The 26210-nt window shown below is 42.7% G+C and overlaps 3 protein-coding genes across 10 annotated transcripts; 2 read left to right on the top strand and 1 right to left on the bottom strand.

Moving 5' to 3' along the window:
• Positions 1-149: 149 nt before the first annotated feature.
• Positions 150-3320, top strand: LOC108028887 (protein tilB). The gene is made up of 4 exons (XM_017100904.3): positions 150-1279; positions 1336-2182; positions 2658-2867; positions 3174-3320. Exons 1-4 carry the CDS (start codon positions 1270-1272, stop codon positions 3283-3285), a joined length of 1179 nt encoding a protein of 392 aa, XP_016956393.1. The 5' UTR covers positions 150-1269; the 3' UTR covers positions 3286-3320.
• Positions 3293-9222, bottom strand: LOC108028888 (DDB1- and CUL4-associated factor 7). Of its 4 annotated transcripts, none has more exons than XM_044093111.2 (6): positions 9086-9219; positions 8482-9009; positions 8217-8409; positions 5649-6108; positions 5409-5590; positions 3293-5346 (listed from the first exon to the last, which is right to left on the bottom strand). In XM_044093111.2, the coding sequence occupies exons 3-6, from the start codon at positions 8405-8407 to the stop codon at positions 5148-5150; spliced, it is 1032 nt and encodes a 343-aa protein (XP_043949046.1). In that variant the 5' UTR covers positions 8408-8409; positions 8482-9009; positions 9086-9219; the 3' UTR covers positions 3293-5147. The 4 variants fall into 4 exon arrangements, with proteins under 4 accessions (XP_043949046.1, XP_043949047.1, XP_050746403.1 ...); XM_044093112.2 differs by having other exon boundaries at positions 9090-9218; XM_050890446.1 differs by having other exon boundaries at positions 8217-8427; positions 8482-9222.
• A 1688-nt stretch (positions 9223-10910) lies between these two features.
• LOC108028883 (ubiquitin carboxyl-terminal hydrolase Usp2) lies at positions 10911-26098 on the top strand. 5 transcript variants are annotated; one of them, XM_017100895.2, is made up of 11 exons: positions 10911-10966; positions 13168-13286; positions 13358-13993; positions 18202-19050; positions 22159-22375; positions 22928-23074; positions 23133-23346; positions 23403-23725; positions 24083-24232; positions 24288-24366; positions 24486-26098. In XM_017100895.2, the coding sequence occupies exons 3-11, from the start codon at positions 13499-13501 to the stop codon at positions 24556-24558; spliced, it is 2547 nt and encodes an 848-aa protein (XP_016956384.1). In that variant the 5' UTR covers positions 10911-10966; positions 13168-13286; positions 13358-13498; the 3' UTR covers positions 24559-26098. The 5 variants fall into 5 exon arrangements, with proteins under 5 accessions (XP_016956384.1, XP_050740685.1, XP_043949658.1 ...); XM_050884728.1 differs by lacking the exon at positions 18202-19050; XM_044093723.2 differs by lacking the exons at positions 10911-10966; positions 13168-13286; positions 13358-13993; positions 18202-19050 and adding an exon at positions 19346-21409.
• Positions 26099-26210: the final 112 nt, after the last annotated feature.

The raw sequence follows: 26210 nt of genomic DNA, 5'->3' as shown, positions 1-26210 counted from the left end.
AGTTTCCCAGGGGCGAAACTCGCCGAGGCCGCCAGGCAGGGGCGTCAAAATCATCGGCGTCATCGTGGCCGAAAGAAGTTTATCGTGTGCATGGCATGTACAACCGATAAGTATTATTTCAGTTAACTAACTTAACTACAGATCGGCTGACAGTTCCGCCATTCGCAAAATCGTGTTCCTGGCAGTGTGACCGAAGCTTTCAGAACTCACCTGCAGCGCGTGTAGCACGGTCTTACTGTCAATAAACCTTAGAGGTTATAAAATAAGTTTAGAAAAAGTATAAAGTATAAACTTCCTATTCAACAAACAAATGTACCTTACTTACCTACTTTATAGGGTCGGAAAAGCTTCTTCTACCTGTTACATACTTTCCCCCGAATACAGTATACCCTCTTTACTCTTCTAGTACCGGGTATGAACAGTAATGCAAGCAAGATCATTTTTCAATGAAAATGAACAAATAATTGGTGCTGAAAAATATTTTATTGGTTTCAAAGACATTATCAAAAATATATCTTTGGGATCCTACAAAATGAGATTTAGGGTTTTCGCATATAGGGTTAACTTCATATTGACTCATACGCCAGGGCCTTTCTTTTACAAGCCGAACACCTGTCGTGCGTTCGTAGTAGAAATCAGAGGTCTTTTCAAAAACAATTCAATTCGAAAAATTGCTCCAACTTATAAAAACCGATTGTAGGTGACAAATATGTGGGGACACTAGTTAAACAATTTTTTAAAATTAAAGTTTGTTTTTATTTTTAAAAAATTTAAAAATTTGCGTTTTAAAATAAAATTCTTAAAAGTGAGAGGTATTAGAACTTTATACAAAAGACATGAATTCAATCGGATAACTAACAAACTAGCTGGAGATATATATTTGCAAACAGAGGGTACTTTTTGAAAACTAGTTTTTTTTAATCTTAAAACATTTTAACTAAGAAAATCTTTTTTGGCCAATCCTGACACACATTTACTTATTTACCGAATAGTTTAGGTAAAAAAAAAGTTTCACGCAAATCAAAAATGTTAAAAATTATATAAGCAAAACGAGGAAGAATTTTCAGTAAGTTCACCCCCGATTGCTTTAAAACTCGACTTCCCCAGATATGCTGATAAGGAATTTTTGATATCCCTTATAATGCCCTTTGAGAGGGCATAAACAAGGTAAAAAACAACAAGGAAGGGGAAGCGGGATGTGAAACTGCCTAGCAACGAGGTTGGCTTGGGACCTCCTATCACTTTCCACTACAGCACACTTTCGTCAACATGGTGCTCAGTAAGTAGACCGGGTTCCAGAAATTCTTCCTGATTTTAATCCGCCTTACACTTTAGTCACCGAAGAGCTGGTGCGCAAGAAGTCGGAGCACAATGAACGCCTGATTAGCACGTTGGAGGAGATCTCCCTGCACCAGGAGGACATCGAGGCCATAGAACACATCCAGAACTGGTGTCGCGACCTCAAAATCCTTCTCCTCCAGTCCAACCTGATTGCGCGCCTGGAGAACTTGCACAAACTAAAGCGCCTGGAGTACCTTAATGTGGCCATCAACAACATTGAGAAGGTGGAGAACCTGGAGGGCTGTGAGTCCCTCAGAAAGCTGGACCTGACTCTTAACTTTATAGGAGAACTGACCAGCTTGGAGTCGCTGTGCGGAAATCACAATCTGCGCGAGCTGGTACTCATCGGGAATCCCTGCGTGGACTATCCGCAGTACAGGAACTACGTGGTGGCCACTTTGCCGCAACTGAACAGCTTGGATTGCGCAGAGATCACGCCTTCGGAGCGCCTCCAAGCGTTGCGGGAACTGTCCAAGAACCGGGCCATCATCGTCCAGAAGCAGGCGGATCACGCTATAAGCCGGGATGAGCAGCGTATCCGGGTGGCGGAGCAGCAGGCCGCCTTGGCGGATCGTTGTGCCGGAATAGAAGACGAGGAGGAGCGCATCCAGGCCTTTTGGCAGGCCAAGAGCGAGCACTGCCCGGAGATTCGCACGGAGATCGCCCGGCAGCACCGCTTAGGCCGGGAGCGGCACGAGCCCAAGTCCCCGCTGGATCCCCCGAAGCAGGAGCGCAATCTGTTCGCTCCCTGCGGCAGACCGTACAACCTGAACCAGGGCAAGCTGCCCTTCAAATTCCAGGACGAGGCCGATCATTACTTGCTCCAACTAGAAGTCTACAGGTAAGTGGGGCTGAACAAGCCCGGCAAGCTGAGCGCTAAACGATACTTAGGACAAGGTGGCCCCATTTTTGGGCAAGCAAAATAAAGGGCTAACAAAGGGATTGATATTTCACCCTTGACCCTTCGTCGTTTGAAAATGTCTGGGTACAAGTTCAAGCTCGATCCACATCAGCGGAGTGAAAAAACCAAGTGTCCCTCATGATAACAGCAATTTCTTTGCTTTGGCAGACCAAAATTTAACTTTTCTCGGAAACAGCCGATTTTCTGCATGCATAGCTCCATCTCCCTCGCACTCCATTGAGCTGGGTGACGGTATCTGTAGGTCGGACCTTCGACTAAAGCGATCTCTATTGTTTTGTGTTAGAGTTGGTATTCTACCTCTTTTAAAGGTGTTTTATGTGACACGCAGCTACTTAAAGTATAAATAATAATAATCAGCATGTTTGCTTTCCTTTTTAATAAACCTCTGCCACAGACACCTGGACACCTCCCTAATTGCTGTGGACGTACAGCCCTTGTATACTAGAGTCACCGTAAAGAAAAAGATCTTCCAGATCGCATACAGTGAGGAGGTCAAGCCGAGTGAGTCCACGGTGCAGCGTTCGCAGATCACAGGCCACCTCATGGTCAAACTTAAAAAACTAAGAGTCAACGACCTACTGATCACGAAGGGTGCGACTAAAAGGTGAGTATGCAAAATATGTGAACTAAGTGTAGGTAGTTTACAAGGCCCGTTTAGATATAAGGTTACCCTGCAGCAGCGTTTATATGCATATTATTGCAAAAAATAATTCCAACATAGGAACGACAGTGGAAAAAATGTTATCAAAATAGGCTTCCTTCGCCTTTCATTTTAAATAGTGAAAGGATGGAGCAACAATTTTCAGCAGAGGATCTGCAGGGTACTTTCAACATGGTTTCTTTAATTTTGTGGGCCCACACAGAACGCTAATTTTAAAATCCCTACTATAATATGCCTTTGCTTTTCCAGTTGTACCCGCTCTGATGGCGGACAAAAGGACGACCAACCCGAGAAGAGGCTCTGTGGAGTTGTGGACATCAGCAATATCTGTCCGCCCGAGGACCTCCCCGAATTAATTTGAAGAAGAGTTTATTATTTAAAAATGGTTTATTTAAATATTTGTCTGTTTTGGTTTGTTTTCTCCAACCCCATCCTTCGTTTTGTTTGGTTTTATCGATCAATCAATAGCTTCCTAGTAACCTCTTCAGCTCGATCGGATGTCTATATATACGCGCTTGTGTTTGTGTGTACATATACAATATATATATAAATGTAGTTACATTGCCTTATAACGCAAACCATATGGTAAAATAAAGATCACAAAGGAGGATAAACGAAAATAAAGTCTAATTTCTTTCAGATTTTTGTTTTGAGGGAGTGCCAAATCAGGGAAAACGTCTTTGATTACGGTTGCAAACACAAAATAACAAAAGGGATTCATTCGATTCGTTTCGATTTGTAACTTTCTGTGGCAAACGAAGAGTGTTTGCATTAAGGGGATACTTATTCGGGGTTTTATGGTCCTCTTGAATGGCTATACAAAACCAGGACCTAAGTCTTGCTCAAAAGATTCACGGCTTCCGACTGCTGATTTGCTGTTTAAAAGTTGCCTTCATGCTGTATTTACAAAACATGATCATCGGGATTATCGGTACTTCTATCGCTTTTGTATACATATCTATATATATAAGTAAGTTGTGAAACTGCTATAAATTACAAGATACATAAAAAAAATGTTTCGATTTTATCTGAAAAGTCGTTTTGTCCTGTGGAAAGTGTGTGATGTTGTTGGGATTATTCATGGAGAGTCCTGTCTTATCTGAAATGATCATAGTTTATTTCTGTTTCGATTCTTTTTAAATGGATATAGCAACAATCTTGTATTCTCTCTCGCTCATATATTTCGGTATTTGTTTTGCTTTTAGTTTGAATCTTTAAGTAGTTTATAATCTAGCTGTGTTGTGTGCATTTTTTTTTTCGGTTTGCTTTTACTCTTTTATTTATGTAAGTATTTCCACCTATTTATTTAATTCATTTCGTATTTTGTTTGCTTGCATTTGCTTAAGTCCATGGTTTTTTCTTTATATCTTGTTTTTGTTGGTTTCCCGTTGTTGGTTCTCATACAAAAATTGAACAAAGTAAAAATATTTCGAAAAAGCGTTGTTACTGTCTACTTTATTTCCCCTTCTTTTCTTTGTGTGTTGCTGTGGCTGTTGTCATCGCTGTTTTGGCCAGACTCAAAAACTTGGTTAACAATCAATATTCGTAGTTGAAAAAACGAGGTAGGACATTGTTTTTATGTGTTTACTTTTGCTTACTACTCTACTCGGGTTTGCACAATCAAGAAAGTAATCAAGAATTAAATTAAATGAAGCGCATCTAATAGATTCGGACTTGCGTGGGCTGGGCGGTCTTGTCAAGTGTGAAATAAACTACAGTTAGAAATACGTATTTTGCTTACACCTTATAGACATGACAAACATACATTTATGATCAACTAAGCTAATAATTCTAGAATACATAATCCGTCGCCTTCGTTTTCCCTTATATGCCACCCTCTCTTCAAAGTCCGTCCTGCAAGCCTTCAATTATTCTTCCGCCCTTTCTCGCGGTGTACAAAAAAAATAGCGTGGTTTGCTCATGTCTTGGTTTCAAAAAATCGAAAGTTTGTTTTCTGCGACCATATTAAGCCAAAAAAGGGCTACCATTGACTCTTTTCTTGCCGGCAAAACTTGGGTGCACCCCCTAAACAAACGGTAGAAGCGTGTTGAAAAAACCGATTCAACTTAAGCTCACTCTTTCCGCCTCCAAGTCACCAACAGCAAATGTGTGTGTTTTGTGGGGTGTGTATGTTTTTCTGATGTTCTGTTTTCTGTTGACTGTGCGTTGTTCAGCAATTGCAACCAGGTGCTATAGCCAGGGACCAGACCAAAAAATTGACTCTTAGACCCGCAGAATTTCGCACGCTTTGTTGTAGCAAATGGCTATCCAGTCGGGCTGTGTGGCGCCCCACTGGATCTGATTGACTTCGCCCTCGGCAGCTGTATAGGCTAAAATTGGATCCTCTATTGCTCGTGGCATTTGTTGTATATCCCAGATCAGTGCTTGGTGATCATCACCGGCAGTGCAGATGTGACAGGAACTGAAATAAAATCACATACAATAGTTTGTGCTGGAAAGAGTTGGGTCTCGCGCGAAACTCACCTATGCGGCGCCCACGCAATACCGTTGACGCACGCTCTGTGATTGCTCAGTCTTGCAACGGGTGTACAAGGAACACGAACATCTAAAATTATAACTTCGCACGAGTCCATGGCAACGGTGGCTAAATAGTTCGGATCCTGTTTGTTCCAGGCCAAGCGCAGCAGCGCCGTGTGGGCAGGATCCTGAAATGGTTACGTCAATTAATGGCTCATCGGGTCCCACTTCTTGAACTGTACCCACCTCATAGATAATGGTTGAGTGCTCCAAATGGCGCAGGTCGAACATGCGCACCGATCCATCCGCTCCCACAGAGGCAAACATATCCCGACCGCCGCCTGCCCGCGAAAAGGCGATGTCGTACACCTCCTTGTCGTGGGCAATCAGCTGCGTCTTCACGTGTCCCGCCACATACACGCGGGCGTGCGGCTGTCCGGTCTCCAGTCCCCATATGGTGCAGGTGGTGTCTATTGAGGAGGTGCCAACCAGATTTGGATCCACCTCGTTCCAATCGAACGAGGTGAGCGGGGCGCAGAAGTCACTGTTCTTGTTGTTATTTAGCACGCACTCCAGCCGTGTGTCTGGTTCGCCGGCGCGCCATACCCGCAAATAGTCACCGCTGGTGGCCAATAGATCCGGATAGACGCCCTTGGAGTCCGGTATCCACATGATCTTTGTTGTCGGATATGGATGATCAAAGGTGCTAGTTCGAAGCAAATAAGATAAACGAGGTTAATTTTATGTTTAGTTTACGCTTACCATATATGTTTAATGTTTAAAACCCCAAAAAAACTAATTTTCTAAGCTTCTGTTTAATTAACCACTTTTTGTAATCTGACGGGACATTAAAAATGATAGGAAGCTTACTTTGGCAAGTCGGAGTTTCTATATCCTTTCAGATTGTTCCTGTAGGAGCATTGTATTTATTACTTTCCCACCCATTTTCGGATCTTTTCTATGACAGCTAGATGATATAGTCATCTGATTTTAATAACAAAACAACAAAGATATCGTTTATTTTCCCGCCAATTTTCCGATCGTTTGTATGGCAGCTATATGATATAGCCGTCCGATTTTAATAAACTTAATTCAAAAGTTAGAACTAGTTAAAAAATGTTATTTTCAATCATTTCCTAATCAAAAATAAATCGAAAACATCTCATTCACCGCGTTGCAAGAGTATTAAAATTTACAGATTTAAACTTGAAGTTAAATGGTTCCAACATAACTCCGATTAATATGGGGAAAAATTAAAAAAGAACCGAGATATTCCCCTTCCAAACGAGCGTGGCAGCTACATGTAAGATAAAATTTACCGATTTTAATACTTTTCTTAAAATTAAGTGAAATTAAAAAAATATATATTATGAAATCTTAAAATGTATGTATAATTGATTTATTTATTCATATGTTATTTTTTGTATTAATTAGAAAAAGTGTAATTAATTATGATTTTTTACTGCCTTTAACAATATCTAATCAAAAATTTGTCGCCGTAGGACTCTGTTGAATTAAGCCAGATTTTTGGCTTTTTCTCCCACTGTGCGGCTTGGCGAGAAAAAAATATCCTTTCTTGTTTGATTTAATTTTCGTATGTTACTCCCATTCAGATGTACAGAGTTCGGCAGGATACGAAAGCAAAATCTTTATCATCGAATATTTAAATTTTATAATAAACTAACTAAATGTCAATAGCATAGCTTCATCTCCCACTCCCTTAAGCTGAGTAGCGGGTAACGAATTTTTACCAAAAACTTGTAGTATTATTCTTAGGTTAAGGACCTATTAGCTTACTTTTGTTTTAGCCGTTTATCCCTCTGACCCTATTCTCATTTTTGAAGCTAAAGAAATAAAATTTGTCTTTGTCAACCTGGCAATAGCTTCGAGGCTGAAATGTTGTGTTGGATTTTCAACAAAGCAGCTTTTCAACAGTTTGGGGGATAGCCAAGTGCCACAACAAAACAACATTAAATTTTGTTGGGAATAGCAATAAGTCTTTCAGTTTTACTAGAATCATTAGGTGCCGGTTTCTCAAGTCCTTAAATTGTCCCTAATAGCTATCTGCTATCTGTTAGAAACCAGATAAACTCAACCTTAGTAGGAATTATGAAAACAGCTATCACTTTATTAAGCCGATAAATACTTAGTAGGGAGTCTGAGTCTGAGTGCTATAGTTATGTCTCATATTGGCGATTAAAAAAAAAATTCCCCTAACAGGGACTTTATCTTTTCGAATAATGTAAGCCGAAAGTCGAGAAATCGGCCCTAGTAAGGTATCATGTAAGTCCACATGGGGGCGAAGCGCACCTGGAGAAAACGGGGAATCAGCTATAAATTAATTTCATACGTCAGTAACTTCTGAGCTAGTAGTGCTATAGTCGTCGAAAAGGTATTTTCAAGAGCTATGTTCGCCTTCTTAACGTAATATGTCTAAATACCATAAATTGTTTATCCAAACCTATATTAGGGCCATAGAATCATTTAAAAAAAAAGTGTGTTATACAGCTTGATAATATACATTTTGGTTGTTCGGTTGGAGAGTCCGTTTTAGGGGAAAACTACTTAATTCCTTACGCCCATATATTCTGGACCACTTAAACGTCAGGTTTGTGCGTACACTCCATCAAATAGTCCAATAGGAATTTTTGCGACACTTTTTGGAGTTCAAATACGTCTTCAACAATGTCGTTTTAAATTTGGAAATTACGGCTTAATGATCTAATTTGTGATAGTGCATTCGTTTAGTCGAATGCAAAATCATTTTTAGGATGAAGGTTTTTCCCGGTAAGAGGTGATTTGCTCCCGATTTACCTCTTAGCACTAAATTCGCTTGTGTCCTCGTCCAGGCTGATGATCTGCACCTTGTTGTTGTACTCTTCGATGAAGCTGCCAAGTGCGAGTCGGAACCGCTTGTCAGGCCGCACGCTCCAGTTCATGGAGTACAGGGGCCATGGTGCGAGATACTTATAGATCTCCTTGCGCTTTCCGGCGGTCGATGACATAACTGTGGACAGGAAAGGATCTGAATGAGGACCTGGTTGAGGGACTGGCACGCAGAAGCGGCACCGAGACGCACCTGAACTGTGTGGTGGGATACCCAGACAAAGGAGATGATCAAGACGAAGATGAGCCGGTGCTTTTGAGCGTTCTTAGGGCCGTTTCGCTGGTGGGTGGTTGACTAAAAACAGCGACCCGTAGACGGTAGTAATGATGATGATGATAGTGACCACTTAGAGTAGCGGACAACTCAACAGAACGGCATGGAATGGGAAATAAAGGTGCTCGCTGGCCACTGTCATTTGCACACTCTACCAGCTTTTCTTTATGCTTTTCCTGTGGCTATCCCTCTTCCTGAAGTTCACTTCATTTTTTGTTCTGATAGTGCTGTCAGCTTGGCCGTTTTCCGGCTGGAGTCCGTCAGTCGGCCGGCGTTTCGACGTTTTCGCGACCAAATTAGAGGCTGAAGAACACAAATCAGACTCTTCGGAACGAGCCCAATAAGCGGGGCGAGCGAATCAGTCCAACGGCGTGAACATATCGGCTGCAAAGCGTCTGTGCGGCCAGGAATTCAATCATTCCCGGCACTCCGAAAAAGTTGGCAACACTGAAACGTAATGCGACGCGACAATTCGTTTGTACGGCATTTAGCAAATTGCATTGGCAAATGGCGACAGCTTTACCCACTGCGTTGGCAACAACTGGACAAACGCGATTCGCTAGGGCGGCACACCGGCGGTCAAAGGCGTTGCTCGAGTTGGTAACAGAATAACTTTTAACAGAATCCTTTCGCCAGATTTTTCACACAAAAACTAGAGCTGGTTGAGCAATCAATGGCCGTATCGATGGTATCGATTTTCTGAAACATCGCGTCTGCTGCCAAAGTAATAGCCGATTCACACATACTGCGCTTGTGCGATGTCCACTCCACGCTGTAATTTCATAAGAAATGTGTGTGCACAAACACCGTGTCACGATTTTGACAACACACGAAAGTTGACTATGAATTCAACCTCAACGCGTGAAATGGTTAAACTCAAACACTGGTAACTCTACATAGTTATCGAAGTCGCCAAATCGATAGAAAGACATAAGTACGTCATATTTTTTGCCAGTGGTTTTTTCATTCAGCGGTAATGAAAATTAATTTTCATGTTTTATTTTGACGATTGAAAAAATGTATTATTGGTTTGAACACACGGTTAAAATATGTGAAAATTCTCGTAGCCCACAATCATACCTTTTCTATTTTCACTACGCTTGCCTGAAAGGAAATATCATCCTTGATCAATTTCCTAAAAGCAATGCAATATTACCTTAACGCTTAAGAAATGGCAACGAGCGAAAAAAAACTTTGGAACCATTTCAATAAAATATTTAAAAATAATGGCAGCAAGACATTAAAATCTTTAAGGTTTGCGCTTTGAGTTGCTGATCATGTTAAATTATGAAAAAGCTATTAAAGCAATACTGTTCCATGACGGTTCAATTCAAGGAGGTCATATAGGTATATCGTTAGAACCAGCAAAAATAAAAAGGTAATTTTTATTGGAGAAATATGCCACGAGATATCTCAAATTCATGACAAAATGTCTTAAATGCGAAAAGTCGAAAATCACTAAAAATAATCTATACACACGTGGACTCCATTAACAATTAACACCCCAAACAGCTTTTGACGAAGTAATAGTGAATACGATCGGTTCACTTTCTTAGTCTGAACAAGGAAATGAATACGTAGTAACATTGATCTGCGATTCAAAACAAACTAAATTTGAAGATAACAATTTCCAATTTGCCAACATGGTCCTTGGGGGAGTTGGAACCAAGATGGGAAGGTAGTTGTACTGCTGAGGAAGGCGCCCAGCATCTTCGTTTTTAGTTCGCAGTTTTGTAAATTCACACAAGAACAATATATATAATTGCCAAATATTTAAAGGCACACATAGGTCAAAAATGTCACTACAACTCGCTTCACACGCAAATTTACTCAGTATTTCAGTGTTTGTTAGTCAGTATTTGTACGAAAAGGTATTCCGCCGTTAAAAGGAAATGGTTGTTGGTATGGGACCAAGAAAACTTCCAACGGCTTGGAACTAATTGCTTTTTTTAAAGGAAAAGACTAAGCTTCTTTTTTGTGCCTCAGTTTCACGAAAACATACATTACTTATCTAAAGAACAAGCAACTTGTGGCATACAAAGCAGAAATGATTAAAGAACTGTATCCGAAGAAGATTTTAAAAATACCTAAAAGATCCGAAATGTTCTCACTTGTAATAATTTTCGAAGCGTCACTGTTGGCTTAATTACCTATTCAATTTTTATAAAGTACCCGTTTAAAACAGTGATTTTAGGTGACTTTTCCCGGCTTTGACTTTCGCTGAATCGGAATTCGGCCGTTGAATACCCCAGTGTAAAGAGGCTATTAACGGGCCTTTTCCCTGTCCGCTCTGCACACTTATCGATTGTATCGAAAGGTAATTAATAAAAATCGGTTTGGTTTCTTTTCTAACGCAAAGCCATGCGGTCACACTTGCCAAAATAAAAAAATATCCGATTAAAGAGTGAGTTCTGCGCTGTGCTAAAAATTGCTAAAACTCAGCCGAAAATAAACGCTTTGCTGTGCGAATCGAGGCTGGTGTTTGTCTGCCATCAAAGTGTAGTGGAGCGACCGAGACACGGGTTTTGGCCGCGCGACCTCGTTCGCCTGGTGGTGTTCATCCTGCTGTCAAATGTTTTCACCCGTTTCACTTGTCTCGCTCGCTCCCAATCCCTTTTTTTTGGACTCGGCGATGGCCGAAAAATTCCCAAAATCCATTCGCACTTTTCCACTTTCCATTTTGAGAACGATATTTCACTTTGCGTAATTCGTACGCTGACTGCTGTGTGTGTGGCTGTGTCGCCAACAGTGCTATCTCGCTCGCCCGCACGGAATTCGCTGTTTTACTACTACTCCTGGCTCTCCCCCTCTTCCTCTCACATTTCACTGCCAAACATGCGCGCGCTTGTGTGTGTGTGCGCCTTTTATAAATAGAATTTCGTTTCATTTCGCTTTGTATATTGCTGGTATTTGTTGGTTTTATCATAATTATTTCGACGCGCAGAGGATGTGCGAATCTTTATCCAAAGAAAGCGCTTAAAACGTGGTAACCGTGGAAAAGTTCGGTTCAGCTGCAGCAGTGTCTGTGTGACCGTGACTGTGTGGGCCGAGGCACTATTTATTTTTGTTGCGTGCGTGTGTGTGAATGGGCCAGTTGTAGTTGTGCTCTACGAACGAAAGATCGATTCACGAAAGTGTGGCCATTTTATAACCGTCGGAGCGCTACGGCTCTCTCGTGGGGACCGTAGACTGCCTGGCGGCCGCCCCAGCACACCCACACCCACTCGCAACTTCGTTTGGGTGTTACCGCATAGGGCCGACCAGCCACCCCCGCCCTCCACCGCTCTGTTGTTATGACAAACCTGGAGCGGTCCTCCTGTTCTTATTTTGCAATTGTAAACAGTGACGCAGCTGATCGGTTTTCCCTCCGCCTGCCCACCTGACCCGGAGGAAAAGCTTGGCCAAGCTCACGCTCTCAGTGCTTTCAAGGATTAATTAATTATTGGTGGTGCGTTGCGCTGGTGAATAATCAATCGTGGAGGCAACGGGGATGCCGGAGCGCCGTCCTCTCACACAGCCCAGCATTATCTCTGGGATCCGCTAAAGTGTTGGATAAGCCTGCATAAATAGTAGTTGGAAGTGGGATCTACTTGCATTCTAAGTTTTTATTTTCAAGTTTACCAGTGATTTATTTATATTCATTTAATAAGCTCAAATTGTTTTAGAATATATCTTTATCCCTCATACAAGTTCTGGTAAATATTTGTATAATCTATAATGACTTCAGTCAGCATCCGTGGACGAGCCTATCTAGCCATGTCCGTCGTCCGTCCGCTTGACCGGTTTTGAATCGGGTGAAACCCTCCAAAAATCGTATTTCTATTGGAGGTAGTCTTAATTCGGAACCAGCCGGAACGCCGATTTTCTCATAGCTCCCAAGGGAAGATAAAACAAACACTTTTTTAAAGTCAAAACTCAGAGCTTTCGTGTTTTTGGCTATTAACTTATACTCTTTGAATGTTTAGAATTTATTATATATTTTAGGGCTATTGGAAATTAATTAGGAATGTATGTTTTTGATCTACAAACTCCTAGAAACTATGAATTAAATTTAATAAAATTCGGACTACCATGGAAAAATAATGTAATAACAATACACAACCCACTTTTATTCGTTCTCGGTAAAAAATATTCGCTACTAAATTGAAATGCAATGTTATTTTATGTATACAAATTTTAAATATTTTTTACTTTTCTTAAAAAATAGTTTCTACATAGCTCCCATAGAAACCTCCTGTAAGGACACATAAACTTCAGCCTGTCGAAGTTAGCTTTCTTTCTAATTTTAATTGATTTTTTTATTCGTATGACTCAACAAAATCACAAAATTGACTGAGCTTTTCTTATCATAAATTCCCATTACACCTATAACTCATCTGCTTTGATCAGAAGGAAATCACAAATTCCCATAAGTTAGGTAACCTAACTACTTATGATAGCTCTTGTCTTTTAATGAAAAGTAACAGTTCATCAATGCAAAAATGAATTACATTCAATTAGTCGGTACTATTACGTTGACTGTCACTGTATTTATATATATTATTATAACCCTTCAAAAGTAACCTTACAAACTTGTTTTGTGCCCTAATCTGCTCTTCCTTTCAGTTTTGCCTGCAACCTTAGAAGCAACAGTAACGGGTCATAGATGTAGCACATAAGCATCAATTAAGTTTAAGCTAATGCTAGGAAAGTAATTCAAGGATAATGTAAATAACAGGGCGCAGGTGGGTACATCCGTGCATTTGGAAGATTCATTTCACATTAAACAACTTAAATACTCTATGCACATGTAAAGCCTACAAAAAACAGAAACGGAAGCAAGCCCAGCCGGAATCACCCGCTCAGCAATACCACCTGCTGCACCCAGAACTAGCCAAGGACACTCTCGACCTCAACCTGAACCCGGAGTTAGACCTCTGCCGCTGCTGCCACTAATATGCGTGTAATTGCGCCGCGAAGATCGTCAACATCAGCGGCGGGCAGCGGCAGTCTCTACGGCACATCGTCAGCCGGCACCTCCGGCGACAGCAGTACCAGCGGCAGCCACCACATCAGCAGCTCCACCAGCACCACCACTGGCAGTGGTGCGGTGGATCGGCCCAGCGGAGGCGCCACCACGAACGGTTATTCCCGCTACTCGGGCAGCTACGAGCGCGGAAGCAGTCTGTCCAAGTGGCTGCCGAGCTCGTCTGGCGGCTCAAACTCCGGCTACGGCAGCAGCTACTATCCCAGTTCGTACTCCACGTACTCAGCGAACAGCGGATCCTCCAGCTCGTCGTATGCGCCTCGCTCCAGCTTGCAGCGGAGCAGCGTTGGTTCCACCTCGTCGTATCTGAGCGGCGGATCCGGTACTAGTTCGTCCGCCTACCGCACAACCTCCTCGTATCTGAGCGGCTCCAGCTATGATTCACCTACGTATAGCCGATACGGAGTGAGTTTCACCTTACTTACCTATTAGATTTACCTGAATTTACTACACACCCATCCTGAATTTTGGTCGATTACTTTTAAGTTTGATGGCTGATTTCTCGGTTTTCAGTTACACATACTCTACTATTGTGTTACGTATCCTAATGATGGGCCCTTGGTATAACTCTACCCTCCTACCCTATCCCTGACATCATTATCTGCATATTTGGTGAAGTCGCGTATAAGTCAGAGGATTCATCGTCCACGTACAGAAAATGTTCGCTAAATTGTCTTTTAAAAAAGAATTTAATAGTGTGGGATCAACAGCTCCCAAGTGGGCCAAACCAGTTACAAAGATCCATATTCCGTCAAACACTTGTATTTTCTTCTTTAAGAAAACGTGTCCTTCAAATTTCTCAAAACCGTTCTCCCCTAGTCATTTAATATTGTTGTTGTGAAAAAAATCAAACAGCTCCAGGAAATTCGGACCTTCTGAATTAGAGTGGCCTACTTAAAAGATTTTGATCCACTGTTATTCCACCTAGGAAAAACAAATACTTTCTATCCCTATCAAGTCTAAGATCTTAGTAAAAAGTAAATCCGATTTTTTCAAACATCTGACTTGTAGCTTAGAATTTAGAAGGCATACTTTTGAAACAATCAAATACTGGACAGATATCAACGACTCGATTTCACTAAACCTTAGGACCTTAACCTTGTAAACGCTTATATTGGCATTTGTATCGTAATGCGTGCATCTGTGCTGCATATAATCAGTCCCAAAATTCATCGGTTGGTAACCCGCTTTTGGTTAAATGCATTTGATCCCGAGAAATAAGCTCCACAGCAGACTTCACTCACTCATGGATAATGGTTCATGGACTCATGGTCCTTTTTGTGGTGATCATTTTCCCGCCCGTAATTTGTCTATTTTGGTGTTAATTACCATCGTTTCGTATCATTTAGAACATTAATTTTGTTGCGTTGAATACTTCCGTTTGATTGTGTTGTATTGCGTTATTGCAACAACAAGACACCATGCACCCCATTCAAATCGAAACACCCACTTACCCATTCACTCCCACATGAATGAAGTCAAACACTCACGCACTGCGCAAATAGGGTGTGTATTTAGTCAAGGCGGGATGGCAAGTAGTTATCTATAACAGAATATTAATCTTTGACGATAACATTTTCGGCTTTCTAGAAAATATGCGTTAATATGTGTATTAAAATTTAAAGGCTCTTACAAATATAAAATCCAGTTAGGCCTAGAAAATATATTAAGAGCTAACTTATTAAATAGGTAGACACTTTTTCCTTAAGTGACTGAATTTAACCTAACAACATTTTATGAATTTATTAAAAAGATGAAACTAATGTTTTGGCGCCCAAGAATTTTTAAATTAATCCCATTGGTGGAATGTTAAGAACCTTACCATATAAAAGCAGAAACCAAAAAAAAAAGAATGCGGAAGTTCATATTTAGTATCCTTACTTCTAAAACAATATCACGCCATTTAAATTACAAAAAAGTTAGTATAAACGCAAAAATATGGGGAACATAATCAAATAGCTGTTATAGACCATTTATATATATGTTCCTATAGTCATTTGGGATACCCTTGCATAGGGTTTAATAAATTAAGCCAGAAGTTTCCACGCAGACATTACCAACCCTTCAGTATTATTAGATATATTCATAAAGAGCATCTCTGGACGAGCCGGTATAGGCAAACTTAGGTGACGCTACGTCGAGCCACCCATATGATTGTACAGCAGCCTCTTCATGTTGCGAAGCGGGCTTCTCAGTGCCTTGAAGGGGGTCCTAGGGTAATGTGTGGCTTGTCACGCGGATTGCAGCCTGAAGCTAACAATGCGTTTTGGGAAGGCCAGGGGAGATGTTTGGTAAAAAAAGAAGACATCGTATCGCAGTTTGGGACACTAGGGATACTTGTCCCCTCGTCCTTTCTTTTTCCTCATCTCTGCAGCTTCTACCGAAATCTTAAAAAAATCAATGTTCTATTATATATATAGTAGCAGAGTCGATCTAGCCATGTTCTTCTGTCCGTATGAACGCTGTGATCTCGGAAACTACAAGAGCTAGAGGGCTGCGATTTCAGAACTCGATTTCTCAGCTTAGGTTTGTTGCCCGAATATGCCACGCCCACAAACTTGCACTTGCACTGCATAAGAGACCCTAGAACCTTTATGTTCAATTCCAATCTTTTCAGCTTTTATAGTAATCCTCATCAAAAATAGCAATGTTATATAATGTTTTCAGGGTCAGAAACTCTTCAAAAAAAAAAAAACACTACCTGTTACATACTTTTTGACGAATATGGAATCCTTTAATTGCTTTCGATCATAGAGTCTTCTGGGGTCTGACAATTTTTTAAGATTCGAGAACATACAAATTGTGTATATTAAAATGGGAGTACCCTGTCAAAAAAACATTTATAGACAAATCTTTCTGCAATATGATATGGTTTAAGCTGCAAGGGCTTATCAATTATGGCCTGTAGAACCAGCAATAAATGTTACATTAACTTTTAACCTTTTGCTATAACTTAGGATATTTAGGCAGGATCTTAGGCTTAGGGGTAAAACTCTCGAGCGGCCACCTAGGACCTGCCTCACGATGAATTCGGTTACAGGGCGACACTGGTTCACCTACGCCATCGCGAGAGGTTGCCAACGGCGTCAATTCCCAAGCTCACTCCACAATCACGCCCACAGTCACATCCCTGCGAACCACTTGTTGGCACAGATCCAATAACATAAAAACAAAAATAAAACAAAAAGACAAAAACAAAACAAAGACAAAGACTCTTGTAAACTCGCAGCAAGGTTAATGCAATGGGGCGACAGCTCTTTTCGCCAATCGGTGAGAGTTGGTGGGTTTAAATACACTCCGTAGGTGTTACCTATTTTTGGAGTAGGGTAGGGAAACGTCGACGTTGGATACCATGCCAGCGCATGCATTAAAATGAGAAATAAAAAACTTTTTTGGAGGCGAAGCCAATAAATATTTACAAAATATTAAATTGGTTAATTTTTTGGGAAATTACAAAGTTAGTGTTAGAGCTTTAAAAAAACGGAATAAAACATATAAATGTTAAAGCAGTGAGTTTGTTCAATTGCTTCTGTCTAAATCTTGTTTGTATACTTGTTTACCGAATAGTATAAGTAACAGGAAAGTAAGTTAATATTTGCGAAACGAAGTTCATTACCCTTGCAATTATGGGAAATCGTTACTTATACATTTTGAATTTGAAAGGTTTGTTGCTAGAAGTATTAAACAAAGGTGTTATGTTACTCAATACCGCAGTTATCACTAAAAATATATTATTTAAAAACAATATATTATTACAAAACGTTAAATTTCGATTTATATGAGGATTTCAGTGGCGGACCCTAGATCTTGAGAGATTTGTATATTGACGCTTACTTCCAATACTTCGTATGAAAGCTTGAATAAGCTCAAGAATCTGCATGCGTTTATACGGACGGACAGACATACGGACATTGCCAGATTTACTTGGCTAGTGATTGGAAACCTTGGGGTGAGCCAAAGTTTATTGAGGAAGAAGCCTTGACATATAGAATCGGACGCACATGGCAGGATCGACTCGTCTAGTAATGCTGATCAGGAACATATATACTTTACGGGGAAACGTCCCTTTCACTGCGTGGCAAAATGTTGTCAGAAAAATATTTAACCTGTGCAAGGGTATAAAAATGAATGAGAGGAGTGAATCATAATGCTATAAATAAGTGATCTCTAATTTAAATTAGGTAAATGTAGCTTTGTAGTCGCAGCTTACAAGTCAAAAAAAAAGAAACATAAATCTGGTAAATAATCGGGCTGCAGGGTATCGCCTCAGTGACCCGCGACCGCAATAAGTTTTTAAGAAAGAAGGTTTTCATCCTGGACTCTGAACCCACTGACCCAATATCTTAGTGATTACTTTTCGTACACGTAATTTGCTGTTCATTTGTGTTCAACTCAGTCATTGACCATATCATTGATGTTTCTTTTCTTTACATTTTGTTTTTGTAATATACATTTTGACACTGAAAACATGAAACGTTGACGTTTTCCGATATCGTTTAACTTCACCGCCTTCCGTTACTCCAACTCAAAAAACAAAAACCGCAACCACAAATTCATTGATACCTGTAAATGTTTCGCCAAAAACACTTTAAATATCGAAATCGAAAATCAAGTTACCGCGCAAATCGGCGTCCAAGATTGCAACCAATGGCGTTAGCCTGACCGGATCGGCCAAAAAGGAGGATTACGGCCTGCGGCGTGGCCAAGACTCCGCCAAGAAGCCACCGATCAGCGGAGGAAGTGGTGGCCAATATGGCAGTAGCAGTAGAGACACCCAAGGTGATGGCAACAAGCGGCCGGCCAGTTCATTATCATCCCCATCGCTGGCCCGTTTGGTGGCCACCTCCGGATTGGACATATACGAAAAGTACAGTCCGGCCAACTATAAACCCAACTGTGAACTGTCACGTTCCAGGTCGGGGCATTCTGAGGCGGACCTGGAGAACGGCAGCAACAAGGAGACGACGCCCACCTGCACAGTGACCCTGGAGAGGCCGCGAAGTAGTGCCAGTCGCTACAGCCTCATCTACAGCAATAGCAGCGATGCGGGATGGGACTCCTCGGGAGCCTCGGGAAGACAGAACTCCGGGAAGTACTCGATAAACAGCAGCAGCAGCACTGGCGATGTGCCCTCGGCCACCTTTACACTCCGCAGCAACCGCACGCGTCGCAGCCAGATGGAGGCTCCCGCGACCACGCCAGTAGAGTCAGCAGCTCCTACAGCACCAGCACCACCACCACCACCTCCGCCTCCACCTACAAATGGCCATAAAACGGGCGAATCAAATGGCGGGCTGGAAACCAAGCTGAACGGTGTGTCACTGCTATCAACTTCGCCAAAAAGAAGTGCCATACACGAGCGAAATCAGGACACCACCGATGATGCAAGTGTAGGGCAGGATAACGCGGACAATGCCGATGTGAGCACCTCGGCCACATTTAAGCTAAACGACAGCAGCAAGGTAAACGTTTGGGCAGAAGTTGAGAGGAAACTAGAAGAGCTGCCCCGAAACGAAACAAACTAATTGCATGCTCCACAACCCAAACAAATATATGGCGTTTGCGAAAAATAAGAAACCATTAACCCCCACCCCAGCATAAACCATTGACCCCTACCTCATTTTATTCCAATTCCACTCTCTGTTTGTTCGCCAGTCAACCCAGCAAAAGCCGATCATTTAACCAACTTTACATTTCTATGTATTTTTAGCTAAACTCTTGCAGATTGCGATCCTTCTAAATTAAATTAAACCTAATACCAGTCAGAATAAGCTCCAGGCTAATTAACAGTATCCCAACTAAATTAAACCCCCTAAAAACGTCATAAGATCATGAAAAACATTTGCTTAGGACAACTGCAGTCACGACAGGATAATCCGGTTAATCGAGAGTAGTTATTCCTGGCAGGCGGCGAGAAAACAAACAAACACAACACAAAATCTCGTATCTACTCGACCGTAGGCAGGCAACAAAAATAAACGCTAGAAAACTGCAATCAGAAGAAGAGCAACTGCAGCAGAGAGAAGAGGAGTGCGGTGACCATCCCGTCGAATGATGTTAGACATTAAGAAGACTAGAGGATTCCACAAGATTCCACAGGCATCAAAATTGCAGACAGCAGCGGGAACAACCTCATCAGTAGTAGCAACATTAGAAGCCAGTGCAGCAGAAGTGCCATCACCAGGCGGATCGGCAGGAGCAGCATCTTCATTGTCGGGGCGGGGAACTGGCAGTCTTGCCACTCGTCTGAAAAACCCAGTGCACGGCAAGCACTCGACAGTTCCTGAGGCTCCTGTGGCTGTTGGCAAGACCCACGCCGCCCTGGCGGCAGCCAAATACGGCAGAGGCGGCGTAGTACCAACACAGGTCCGCTCCACGCCGGCGTCCACGCCGAGCAGCCAGTCCAACCCGGTGCGGACTGCCAATCAGCGGTATTTCCTAGTATCCAGCTACAAGGATCCCACATTCCTCAAGGCCGAGTGCGAGTTGGCCCACGCCCAGGTGGCAGCCAGCAAGGTGAAACCCAGTTCGCAGTCACACAAGCGGAGTCGAGCAGGTGAGGACTCAAGGAACAATAACCACAACGGCAGCCGAGCACCAACGCTGGTGGATATGCGACGCACGTCCATGTTCAATGGCAATCAGCAACCAACCACCATCGGCAGCAGCACCACCATCAACAACACCACCAGCAACGGTGTTCTCAAGTACAGTGCCCGCTCTACGACAGCAACACCGGCTTCCACGTCGACCAGGAGCTACGGCAAGCTGAAACCGCTTAACAACAACCAATCAACCGCCGGATCAGCTATGATGAATGGCCTCAACACGAACAACAACAACACCAGCAACCTTAACAACGGCGGCAATAACAACATGCAACGCCAGCAAGAGCAGCAAGACGACATTAGCTACATAGACAGCGATGATCCGCCGGCCACTAGAGGTCCCGAAGGCGGGGAATCGACCGCCAAGGCGAGCATATGCTACTTCAAGCCCATCACTCCGCCCCTGCAGCTGCGTCACCAGCAGAATCAGGTGCAGCAGCAGGAGCAACATCAGCCACCTACCAGTTCGAAGTCGGCCAGCCATCGCTATCCGCGGCCCAAGTCCACCATCATAGCATCGGGGCACTCGAATTTCGCAGCCAGCTACGAGAAGTTTAGTGGTGCTCTCTATAAGCAAACCAATGGCGAGGCGAGCCCGGAGAGCAGGTACAGCAGCAATGCTAGGCGGTATGGCATAGATTCCTTGAGCATCAAGGCCTCCATAGAGAAGTTCAACAACCTCAGTGGACAGAAGAGGCTTACTCCGAGCTCTGGAGCTGGCTTGGGATCTGGCAGTGTGGCAGAAGTGTGTTTAGGGGTCAGAGCCGGGACTAGTCGAAGCAGCCACCCATCGCAGGCGGGCGGGAGTAGCGGCAACCTGCAGCAGCGCTACAGCAGCGACCTGGACAACATCCGAGTGGCTGCTGGCTACAGTAGTTCCCTGACCAGAGCAGCCTATCGCACCACAGGCACGGTGAATAATGTCAGCGCGCCCGCGGCGGCATCAGCTGGCTTGAACGACCCTGTTGGCAAGGGAGGAGGAGCCGCCACGGCTTCGGTTTCGCCCATTAACAAGGTCACTGTGAGGGGAGCTCACAGCAGCCGGCAAACGAACGAGTGCGAGAGCCTAGCTATAAGCACCAAGGTAAACAACGATGCAACGCCGGCACCAACACCCAATGTTGTCGGCGCAACAGTAACATCCACACCAGCCACGTCTTCCGTCTCCACAGCCACAGCCACAGCCACAGCCCAAAGCTCCACCAACGATAGTGTAAGTCGGTCCTTGGTCAGGTCACCGATCAGTTCAGTTTAGCTTTATTTTTTGAGTCCACTACATTTTCGTCTTTATATACTATTATGAAACAAGAAATTCCTGTACTTGGCAAGAGCAAGCGACTGAAATTGTAGCTAGAACGTATATTTATTCCATTTTAATATTGCATTTACCACACACCACATATGTTCCTTATTTATCGTCTGCCTCTCTTTCATTTCACTACCGATGCGAGGCTAAGTCACAATATACTTTTTGTTGTCCTTAGCATGCTGGTCTTTTATCGCTGTCTACTTTCACCTTCATCCGCATTAAGAAACACAACACCCTCTACTAACTTCGACTTATGGTTTCTTTCTTGATATCTAATTGTTCGATTGCTAGTTGCTTTGATTGACTAACGTACCTCTTCCTTAATACTAACGATTAATCTGTCTCCCGAACCGAAAGACAGCTCGAGGCTATCAGTGATGGGACGGTTCCGCTTTTAAAATAGTTAATGAAACTTTGACAATGAAGAGGTAAAGTGTGGTAAGAAGAGAATAAATCCTAAAGCAGATTAAATACGTTTATTGTATCCTTTTGTTAACACTTTACCTGAATATGAAATAGTATTCACAGACACTCGTGTCGACTTTAAAGACCCCCATCACTGGAACTGAATCGCTGTGTTGTTACTTGGGTTCGGGAACCTCATAAATATTAAATGAATTTTACTCACGTGCACCTCTTTCTCTGTTGTGCAGACGGCGGCAAGGAGCGGCGTTGGAAGCAGCAGCAGTGCCCGGAGCGTGCTGCCTCCCATGACACCCACGTCGAGTCGGTACTGGGATCGGGATCGGGACAGCGGCACTAGTCGCAATGGCGTAAGCAGCTCCTCCGCCCTCAACTCGTCATCACTGAAGCACAATTCGGACGATGGCTACAAGAGCGCCACGTCGTCTCGCGATGAGAAGTCCGAAGGTGGGTACAGCTCCAGCACTGTAGAAACTTACCAAATCTAGAGAGCTCCATAGTCCAGTGCCTCGGTTAGCATGTTCCCGTTGCTCAGCTAACTAATTAACCAAAACAAAACACAATTTTCACTGAAAAATTCTTCAAAGATGTGGCCGCCTCTAATCGACACTTTTTTGGGGATGCCAACTATCCTTACTGCTTGATTTTTAAATTAAAAATCGTATAACTATTAATACTTCTCAATTTCAAACCCAGAATTTGTCATTAAATAAAAAATAACTCAAAACAAGTAGCTTCAAACGTATATCCATTTCTCCAAAAGTCTAAATTCGTAGTAATAGCTGAAATTTAAAACAAAAACCTTCGAAAAATATTAGAACGCAGAGTAAGAACGTTGTAGAGGGATCATTTGGAGGCTGGGGATCGGGCGAGGATGATAGATCCTTCCGTCAGCGAATGCAAGCCCACGCATCCCAATTGGGGAGTAGAGACCTCGGCTGTGCCGCCCCTTATTGGATGAAACTAATCCGAATCCCCTCTTGATATCTCCTTCCACAGGTCTGTGCGGTTTGCGAAACATCGGGAACACTTGCTTCATGAACTCTGTTATCCAGTGCCTGAGCCACACCCAGGAGCTGACTCGCTTCTTGCGGTCGCACCATGGCTCCCGCTCGTCCTCCACCAAGGATCAGCAGATACTCCACGGTGGGTTTTGTTTAAGCCTTCGCATCGGTCTGTTCTAAACCCTTATTGGTGCCTGCAGAATTTGCCAAACTTATCCAGGAGATGTGGACGTCGAATGTGCACACTGTGACGCCTATGGAACTGAAGCGGGCCTTCTCCACCAAGCACCGCATGTACAGCGACTACAACCAGCAGGACGCGCAGGAGTTCCTGCGCTTCTTCCTCGACTCGCTGCACTCGGCCCTGAACACGGGCGTCAAGGGGGAGACGCTCAGCATTGACGATAACCTCAGGTGGGTCTTGACTTACTGACCTATTACTCATGCGCTAAACTCGTGATCTTCCGCAGTGACAATAAGAAAGCGGACCTGACCTGGGAGTGGTATTCGCGGCACGAGAACTCGCTGGTGCGCGATCTTTTTGTTGGCCAACTCAAAAGCACCCTGAAATGCACCACCTGCGGCAACACCAGCGTTACTTTCGATCCGTTCTGGGATCTGAGCGTGCCGCTGCCGTCTTCTTCGCGCTGCAAACTGGAGGCTTGCCTGGACCTCTTCATCCGGGAGGAGGTCCTCGACGGCGACGAGATGCCAACGTGCTCCAAGTGCAAGACACGGAGGAAATGCACCAAGAGCTTCACCATCCAGCGTTTTCCGAAATACCTGGTTATACGTAAGTTCCATATCTAGGGTTCTACTAGGGCTAGCAGTAAGCCATTTCTTTTACTGAGATTATCAATGGAGGTTCTAAGATTTGTTATCTAGGAAGTTGGGTCCCACTCGTAAAGGCAGGGTTCTTGCATAAATTCGTTGGGAAACCCGAATTCACGATTACTGCAATCATTACTAGGTCACTTGTAGAGATAAAGAGTGTATTGTAATTGAGGAAAAGTACATTTAATCTTGATCATCATCACTAGCTTAAGGCTGTGGTCTCGGAAACTAGAGCTAGGGGGTTCCAATTTCAGATTTTCATCATTTTGTGTACCAATTGCTGGTCTAAACTACCTATGACATCATTCATTTGCAGACCTGAAGCGCTTTTCGGAGACGCGCTGGAGCAAACTGTCAAACATTGTTGAGTTCCCCACATCGGAGGGCGAGCTGAACATGGGCTCCTACGGCGCCAACTCCAACTCGAATGTGCATTACACGCTTTATGCGATATCCAATCATATGGGTGAGTAGACACGCGTCGTGGAAGTTCATTGTACTCATTGGTATTTGTGCAACAGGCTCAACTGCCGGCGGGCATTATGTGGCCCTCTGCAAGCATCCCGTATCCCGCAAGTGGCACGAGTTTAATGATAATATGTAAGTAATACCTGCAAACGATCCGAAGAAATAATACCCTACACAAACATAGATGAACTCAACCAACTTAAATATTCCTTTTAAACCCTATTAATTGAGCTTTTCATCCTATTCTGCAGCGTCAGCGATGCCTTGTCCGAAAACCATCTCGTTTCATCCAGTGCCTATATTCTTTTCTACGAGCGTGCGTAATACCCAATCCGTGCTTTGCGGCAACCGGCAGGTGCAGTGTGGATGACAATGGGGTTCCTGATGTCCCGGCGCACTCCTCAGATCGGGATGGAAACCAGACGACTATGGCAGCGGGACGAGAGCGAAAGGGGAACGGATAACCAACAAACGAACTCTTAGAAACGCTTCGTAGAATTGCATACAAACAAACTTACTTAATTTAACTCAACTTAAAGCAAAACAGAACTAACACTACTTAAAGCAGAAACCAAAAGAAAGAAGGGGTTACCGGAACATAAGTGCATACAAAACGAGAATCAATGTACATATAAAAACGAACTTCGACGGCTTAACTTACAAGTAAAAACCAATAATAAAACTCCTACGAAACATAATGAATCTGTGCAATAACAACTTCGGCAAACCAAAGCCCCGGGATGAGGTCAGGAGAACTAATATAGAAATGTAACCTTCAACTTGCATCGGCCTTTCTCCCTCTCGCCTGTCGCTCTATCTCAGTCTTTCTCACTCTACGTGGTTTGCCGAAGGGAATGTTCTGTGGTTGTGTGTAAAAAACAAACAAATGAAAAGTGGGAAAAGAAAACCAATTTAATACCTAAAGTTCGTCATGTGCAATATTTTTCATAAAAAGAAAACCATAACTGCAACAAACTCTTTCACTAAAGACGATTAAACCAAACAACGCAATCGCACCACAAATCACACTAGCTGAAAGAAATGGCTTTTTAAAACTAAAATAATATTAATTAGCTGGTAAATGAACAACAATCGAATGGGGGCGAGAAGTAAGCTGAAATGTGCATTGTGAAAACGTACTTATGATAAATGCTAGTAGTAAATGTAAAATGAGGCGATCAGCAGCTACAACACCAACAAAATTGTTATACTTTAGCCAAGACACCAACAAACCATCCAGCCCATGTGAAAAGGGATGTTCCCAAGGGCCAAAAGACCTACAAAGTTTGTTTCAGATCTATATCACTTTTGTGTTTTTTTTGTTAGGCTTGGGAAAGCAACCAAACTAGTCTTAAAACGAACGCGTTGAACATGAGGGTTACTGAACAAAGCACTGTTTTGTTTCTTTGATTTTGTAGTTTAAGTCTAGCGTTTCCATCACCTCAGCAAACCCTTTTAGACTTGCTGCATATTATTTGTTGCTTACTCTGTCTTTATACCTACATATATTATATAACTGATTTATTTATTGTATTTATGTAAATTATGAAAACACCGACACCCCCACACCCACTCTGCAAAACAGGCTGTATTCATTATGTACGTAGCTTGTTCCGGGCATGTGCAAGGGCAGCTACAGAAAAACTAAAGCCACACATACACTGCACCTAAATTTCAGACGAGAGATAATAAACAAACAAGACACCTTATTTATTTTTTTGTAAAAATCAACTTTAATTATTTGTTGCTTAACTATTAGTTTCAATTATAATTGTTGAATATTTTACTAACGTTAAAGAAAACAAAAATAAAAATCCCCAAGAGAAAAACGGAGAAATAAATGAAAAATAAAAGAGAAAACATACATTTGAAAGGTTTTATTTGGCGCGCCAAAATCTTATCGCCTGTAGTGCATGAGAAAAACTGAAATATTTGGTTCGTCATTGCATCCTAATTTGATTTGTCATAAGAACAAA

The sequence above is a fragment of the Drosophila biarmipes genome, chromosome X, assembly GCF_025231255.1.
Source record: "Drosophila biarmipes strain raj3 chromosome X, RU_DBia_V1.1, whole genome shotgun sequence".
In the NCBI taxonomy this organism is placed as follows: domain Eukaryota; kingdom Metazoa; phylum Arthropoda; class Insecta; order Diptera; family Drosophilidae; genus Drosophila; species Drosophila biarmipes.
The sequence above is the reverse complement of the archived record's forward strand: the minus strand, read 5'-3'. Positions and strand labels throughout refer to the sequence as shown.

What these genes read in the sequence shown, in the direction of transcription:
- LOC108028887 (XM_017100904.3), top strand. An exon ending in CTCCAACTAGAAGTCTACAG is followed by an intron (nt 2,183 to 2,657) that starts GTAAGTGGGGCT and finishes CCTCTGCCACAG; the next exon opens with ACACCTGGACACCTCCCTAA. An exon ending in ACGAAGGGTGCGACTAAAAG is followed by an intron (nt 2,868 to 3,173) that starts GTGAGTATGCAA and finishes TTGCTTTTCCAG; the next exon opens with TTGTACCCGCTCTGATGGCG.
- LOC108028888 (XM_050890446.1), bottom strand. Translation starts at nt 8,407, where the DNA reads ATGTCATCGACCGCCGGAAAGCGCAAGGAGATCTATAAGTATCTCGCA. An exon ending in AGCGAATTTAGTGCTAAGAG is followed by an intron (nt 6,109 to 8,216) that starts GTAAATCGGGAG and finishes GCTTCGAACTAG; the next exon opens with CACCTTTGATCATCCATATC. An exon ending in ACTCAACCATTATCTATGAG is followed by an intron (nt 5,591 to 5,648) that starts GTGGGTACAGTT and finishes TAACCATTTCAG; the next exon opens with GATCCTGCCCACACGGCGCT.
- LOC108028883 (XM_044093723.2), top strand. Translation starts at nt 19,640, where the DNA reads ATGATGTTAGACATTAAGAAGACTAGAGGATTCCACAAGATTCCACAG. An exon ending in TCCGAAATACCTGGTTATAC is followed by an intron (nt 23,726 to 24,082) that starts GTAAGTTCCATA and finishes ATTCATTTGCAG; the next exon opens with ACCTGAAGCGCTTTTCGGAG. An exon ending in TGCGATATCCAATCATATGG is followed by an intron (nt 24,233 to 24,287) that starts GTGAGTAGACAC and finishes TTTGTGCAACAG; the next exon opens with GCTCAACTGCCGGCGGGCAT.